The following is a 6,569-nucleotide window of genomic DNA, read 5'->3' on the forward strand; positions in this document are numbered from 1 at the left end:
ACACACACACACACACACACACACACACACACACTTTTCTTACACAGACCTCCTAAACTGGAGTTTTCAAAAGCTTAAGAGAGGAGGGGGTCAGGAGGGAGGAGAATTGAGGAAGGAAGGGTTAACTGAATGCCACAAGGTCCCTTCCGACTCATAGTGACCCCATACGGCAGGGGAGAACAGCTCTAGGAAATCTTTACAGGGGCAGCCCCCACCAAGAAGACTAGCAGGTTTGAACCTCTGACCTTTTGGTTAGCAGCCAAGCACTTTGCCTAAAACCAAACTCACTGCCATTGAATCTATTCCAACTCATGGTGGTCCCATAGGACAGGGTAGAACTGCCCCTGTGAGTTTGCAAAAGTCACCTTACAAGAGTAGCAAGTCTCCTCTGTCTCCTGAGAAGTGAATGGTGGTTTTGAACTGCTGACCTTGGGATTAGCAGCCCATCGTCTAACTGCTATGCCATCAGGGCTCCTTAGATTCAGCCTAGTACTGGGAAATCTATCCACATGTCTCTGTGAGGGCCTTCTCTGAGCCCCTCCAGCTGTGAGACCAGGGGTGTGTACACATCCCTCCCACCACCACCCACATTCACCGCCTGGCCTGTGTCCCCGGGATGTGATCGCTGCTCTCTGCTGCCCGCTCTTGGAACTGCACGAGCCCCAGCAGGTCCTGGAAGAGAGCTGCTCAAATAGAAAGAGGCCCAGTTCTGACCCACTGTGCTCTGACCCCTTGATACAGGTCCCCCAGGCCCCCCGGGCGGCGTGGTGGTGAGGGACATCACTGACACCACCGTCCAGCTCAGCTGGAGCCGTGGCTTCGACAACCACAGCCCCATTGCCAAGTACACCCTGCAAGTGCGCACTCCACCTGCAGGGAAATGGAAGCAGGTTCGGACCAGTAAGTGTGAGGCGGGGCCTGGTCGGTGCTGGAAGGTTGGGGCGTTGGGAGGGAGCCTGGAGCCCCTGGAGGGACCAGCACAGGCCCTCTGTGTGCTGGGAGCTCCCAGGCCAGTGGGGGAAGCTGTCACACAAAAGCAGCAAGCCCGGGAAGGCTGGGGGCGAGGTGCCCTGACTGTGACCTTGAAGGACAGCATGGTGGCGGGAGAGAACGCATAGCATGGGCCAAGGCCCCACACAGGGAAGGTTCCTGCGGCTGGCCAGACCTCCAGAGTGCCCCTCGTTTTTTGAAGCCAGTGCTGAGTCAGGCAGCCTGATGAGCATTAGGTGCAAAGCAGTGACTCAGGCCCAGACCCTGCCTCCCGCCCACATCCAGACGGTAAAACCAGTGCCCGGTGCCTTGCAGGCCCTGCCAACATTGAGGGCAATGCCGAGACAGCCCAGGTGCTAGGTCTCACGCCCTGGATGGACTATGAGTTCCGCGTGGTGGCCAGCAACATCCTGGGCACCGGCGAGCCCAGTGGGCCCTCCAGCAAAATCCGGACCAAGGAAGCAGGTGAGCGTTGTGGGTCTCCCAGAGAGAATGACTGGCAGTGCCGAGCTTGTGCCGTGAGATGCCATCCAGCCGGTCCCCGCCCATAGTACGAACACCGCCCAGTCCTGCGCCCTCAGCACAACTCTTCCTCTGCTTGGGCCCATTGTTGCGGCCACTGTGTCCATCCAGCTCGCTGAAGCCTTCCTCTTTTTCGCTGCCCCTCTGCCTCACTGGCCCTCCTTTGAAAGGTGTGCTGGTGGTGGTGAGGTGACTCAGTGAACCGCCAACTGCAAGGTCAGCAGTGTGAAACCACTCCCCGGGGGAAAGACAGGGCCGAAATGACCAGTTGCTTGTCAGGAGGAGGCTGTCTGCACCACAAAGAGTCGAAGTCTTGGAGACCCGCGGGGACAGTTCTGCCCTGTGCTACAGGATCCCGCTGAGTGGGAACGGGTGAGGGTGGAGTCTGGGGAGCAGCAGCAGAGGAGCCCTGGGTGGCTGCTGGGCCCCTGCAGCACGCACGCACGTGGGAGCCGCCCCAGGGCGCCACGCTGACCCCACAGACATCTCAAACTAAAGGCTCTGGGTTCTCTCAAATTCACGCTGACAGGGTGCAGGCACCAACGCAGATCCTTGGGAAGTTGCTGGAATCAGCTCACGGAGGGGAGGGGCGGGGGAAGTGTGTTGTGCAGAGGGTTGGGCCGCTGCCAGTGTCTGCAGGCCTGGGAAGGGAGGGAGGAGAGAGCCTGGGGCCACGCTCACCCGCTGGGAAGCCCTGTCCTCTCTGTTCGGTGGCCCTAAGGCCTGAGACCCTGGGAGGGGCTGCAGCATAGTCAAGACCCACCCATCCAACCCACTGCGCCACCAGGCTCCGTGGAAGCACAGCGAGGGCCTGTCTTCTTGTCCCCCTTAGCCGTGTCCCCCAGGCTAGGTCCCCAGAGCCTGTCTGGAATGAGCATTTTCAGCAGGTACCTCTTCTAAGTCAGCAATTCCAGAAGGAACATTACTCGATTGACCCCCACCTGTTGTTGAGGGTCAGACGTGGGCAGCAGGATGCCTCCTTCATCCTAGCGCCCTAAGAGCCGAGGAGCACACAGATGCGGTGAGGTGGGGGATGAGGGGGATCCAGCGGCAAGATGGCCAACTTTGAAGTCAGGAGTAGTGGCTGCTGGGTGCTGCGGAGTTGGTCCCGACCCCTCTCGACCCTCTGTACAACAGAAAGAAATCAACACCACCCAGTCCTGCGCCATCCTCACAGTTGTTCCCATGCCCACGCCCAGGGTGGGAGCTGCTGGGCCGATCCAGCTCATCCAAGGCCCCCCTCTTTTTCACCGAAGTCGGGAGAGCCAACCAAGTTCAAATTCTGAGGTTGCCACTTTGTCCGGGGTGACCTGAGGCGAGTCACTCCACTGCTCTGGGCTCCCAGTCTTTTCCTTTGGGCTAGAGGAAATCGCAGCTCCCGCCGATGGGATCCACTGGGCAGTGTGTTAGGACACCTTGCAAGGCCCTGAGCAGTCATCATCAGAAGCAGAGAGGTCTCTGGGGGCTAGTTCTCCACAGAAATGCTTTGACCCCCAGCCACACGACCCTCTGGCCCACGGTGGGAGCTGAGGACAGCCTTCGGTAAGAGACAGCTAGGAGATTGAACTTGACTCCAAGAGGAAACCAGGTCAAGGACACACCCTGGTCAACCACCACCACCACCACCACCACCACCACCCCACTCACCCCGCCTCGAAGAAGGGCATTTTGCATTCACTGCAGCTCTGGATTATTTATCCCATTTAATTTAAAGCAAGCAAGAATTGATGGCTATTGCTTTGTTATTCCAGCAGGAGTGAGGAGGAAGCGGTCATTAAGGGGGGGCTTCTGATGTCTGCTAGTGCCATCTGGTTGGATTGTGCTCTCCCTCCATCCCTGGGGGAGAGACACTCTCCTGGGCCAGCGAGGTCAGGCAGTTTGCCCTGTGCACCGAGGCGGAAGGCACCGGGCCGCCCATGGGAAGGGGTGGGTGGCCCTGTTGTGGGCAACTCATGGACAAGCCACGTGTGTGTCCCCTGCCCCTTTACAGCCCCCTCGGTGGCCCCCTCGGGACTCAGCGGAGGCGGTGGAGCCCCCGGAGAACTCATCATTAACTGGACGGTAAGTAGGCGGGGACCAAACCGAACGTGCCTCTGATCGCGAAGCGGGGCAAGTGCTCCCTCCCCACTGCAGGACTCAACCCAACTAAGCCCGCAGCATCCGCCTCACTGTCCCCCATGGTGAGGGCTGGGCGGGGCCCGAGGCGTCCCGGGACGCTGGCACCGAGCCCACGCCACGCTCTTGCCCCCCAGCCCCTGTCGCGGGAGTACCAGAACGGAGACGGCTTCGGCTACCTGCTGTCCTTCCGCAGGCAGGGCAGCGCTGGCTGGCAGACCGCCCAGGTGCCCGGCGCCGACGCCCAGCACTTCGTCTACAGCAACGCCAGCGTCCAGCCCTACACGCCCTTCCAGGTCAAGATCCGTTGCTACAACCGCCGCGGGCAGGGGCCCGAGAGCCTCACCGCGCTGGTGCACTCGGCAGAGGAAGGTGGGCCCCACCCCAAAGAACGCCCCCACATCACGGGCGCGTGCGTGCACCACAGACACACGCCACTACCCCACACGCAGACTCCCCACACCATACACACACACCACTAGCACCAATACACACCACACGTCCACATCACACATACCACACACGCGCACACACACCCTTCCTACCCACACACACTTACCACCACCACAACCACCACCACCATCACCTCTGCCTCCCAAGTCAGGGCTGGAGTGAGGTATGTGGGGTGCTTTCTCTGAGTCCTGGTGTATCCCAGCAAGGGCAGTTCAGAGTTTGGTGGGGGTGAGGGTGCTCATCTGGAGGTCACAGGAAAGTCTCTAGAGTCCAAACCTATTCTGTGCTGGTCCCCAGAGCCCAGGGTGGCCCCTGCCAAGGTCTGGGCCAAGGGGATCTCGTCCTCAGAGATGAACGTGACCTGGGAGCCGGTGCAGCAGGACATGAACGGTGTCCTCCTGGGGTATGAGGTGAGCATGGAGCCTGTCCGTGGGAACTGGGAATGGCTTTGGGGATGGGGGCGAGAGGGTAATGGCCAGCATAGCCCAGAGTCACTCCTCCGGAAGCTTCCACTGGCAGCTTGCAGACAGAGTCTACGTCTGACGTTACTCCTGTGGTGGCTGTGACCGCACGAGTCAGCCTGACGTCCCAAGCTGCACAGCTGGTCATCCTGACCCAGGGGAGCCCAGGCCCAGCAGTCTCTGGTCAGCCCTGGGCCCACAGATGATTCCAGGTGGGGGTGTGTGGAGGAGAAGCATGCAAGAGGAGGAAAGAAGGGACGCGAGAGCTGCCGGGCTTAGAGAGAGGCCTGGGCTGGGCATACCAGCCATCTGAGGGGCCCGGCTTCACTGTGTGTTAGACAGCAGCTTAAGCAAGGGGGGACGTCCTGCCTCGCCCTTGATGTTCACTCAGTACGCCCTGGGATTTAGCCTGTGTCCTGAGAACTATTCAAAAGGGATGGCGGTGCCTGAGCAGCCATTACAAAGCTCGGAAGTTAGGAGGCCTCAGCCTTGCCACTACGTACGCACTTCATACTGCGGCCGTGAGTTGGTCAGAGCCCTGGTGGTGTTGTGGTTAGCGTTGGGCTACTAACTGCAAGGTCAGCAGTTCAAAACCACCAGCAGCCCCCCATTTGGGGGTGGGGGGCTTCCTATTCCTGCAAAGAATGACAGCCTCAGAAACCCAAGGGGGCAGCTGTACCCTGTCCTATAGGGTGGCCGTGATTCAGCGTCGCTGCAATGTCAGTGAGTCGGGGCAGATCAGCAGTGGAATTCGTGCGTCATGTGTGGGAGCCCTGAGTTCAGTTCTCCCCGTGGACTCATGCACACGGAGCCGTTCGTGGCAGTCAGTGGAGAGTTGAGGCCGCTCCAAGGCGGAGCAGGCCCCAGCAGAGCTTCTCAGGCAAGGCAGAAAGGCCTGGCAGCCACCCTGCTGACTTCAGACGAAGAGGAGCGGGCTGGCAACGGGCTGTCCTGAAGTTAGAACGAAAACATGACGAGGAGCAGCCGTCTGCTCTGCGACCATCCCGGGGTGACACTGGGCCAGGCAGCATGTCCTCCCACTGTTTGGGGGGGTTGCCATGAGCCGGTGGGGGCAACAGCAACCACCATTCCTTAGGGCCGTCCCCATGGCAGCCTCTGATTTCATGCAGCCGGCCATTTTGAGGACGAGTTGGCGCCCAGCCCTATTCACCACCCTCACCCCATACTCCCTTCTCCACTTGCCCACCCTCCGTGGGCTGGGCCCCCTGCTGGGCCCCCGGTAGATGGCAGGAAGCCTGACTTATCCCTGTTCTCTGCTGCCCAGGCTCCGCAGCTCACCACGGAGCCACCAGAACCAGGGCGCAGAGGGAGGCCGGGGAGCAGAAGGGTGCCATGGGTAGGTGTCCAGGGCCTGATCCCAGACCTTGGGGAACCCCTGCCCCCTCAGATCCGCTACTGGAAAGTTGGAGACAAAGAAGCAGCCGCTGACCGAGTAAGGACCGCAGGGCTGGACACCAGTGCCCGAGTTGCTGGCCTGCACGCCAACACCAAATACCAAGTGACTGTGCGGGCCTACAACCGGGCTGGCACTGGGCCTGCCAGCCCCTCGGACAGCGCAGTGACCATGAAGTCCCGTGAGTCCACCTGCCTGGGGCGAAGGGAGGGGTGGGCAGGAGCCATGGCAGCAAGCCTGCGGAGGGTGTGGCCTTAGCTCCTCTCGCTCTCTGCTGGCCCTGGGCTTGTCTAATAGATACAGCCACTGAGGGCGGTCCTCCAGGGGAGGCGGACTAAGGAGTGGGGAGCAGGGGTGGGGGGCAGTGCTGGGAAGTCTCCTCACCTCCATCCCTGCCTGGCAGCTCCGCAGCGACCACCCAGCAACATCTCCTGGACCCTGTCAAGCTCCAGACTGAGCATTAAGTGGGACCCAGTGGTCCCGCTCCGAAATGAGTCAGCAGTCACTGGCTATAAGGTAAGGAAGGGATGGAGGGGGGGGCAGCCAGTTGGTGGCTTAGTGCTCATTTGCACTTCTGGCGAAGACAAGGGCGGCCCTGGGGTGTGGGTAGGGGC

The 6,569-nt window shown here is 60.6% G+C and overlaps 1 protein-coding gene across 1 annotated transcript in view; it reads left to right on the forward strand.

Annotated features, from left to right (window-relative positions):
- The window catches only part of CNTN2 (contactin 2), a 32,451-nt gene that overhangs the window by 23,697 nt on the left and 2,185 nt on the right, over positions 1-6,569 (forward strand). The window contains exons 14-20 of the mRNA XM_004700108.2: positions 742-900; positions 1,306-1,455; positions 3,503-3,573; positions 3,765-3,999; positions 4,378-4,490; positions 5,950-6,136; positions 6,359-6,471. Of these exons, the coding sequence (XP_004700165.1) occupies positions 742-900; positions 1,306-1,455; positions 3,503-3,573; positions 3,765-3,999; positions 4,378-4,490; positions 5,950-6,136; positions 6,359-6,471 (1,028 nt within the window). The remainder of the gene's footprint in view (positions 1-741; positions 901-1,305; positions 1,456-3,502; positions 3,574-3,764; positions 4,000-4,377; positions 4,491-5,949; positions 6,137-6,358; positions 6,472-6,569) is intronic.

The sequence above is a fragment of the Echinops telfairi genome, unplaced genomic scaffold, assembly GCF_000313985.2.
Source record: "Echinops telfairi isolate 266 unplaced genomic scaffold, ASM31398v2 ScPeMD7_7424;HRSCAF=8462, whole genome shotgun sequence".
Lineage (NCBI taxonomy): Eukaryota > Metazoa > Chordata > Mammalia > Afrosoricida > Tenrecidae > Echinops > Echinops telfairi.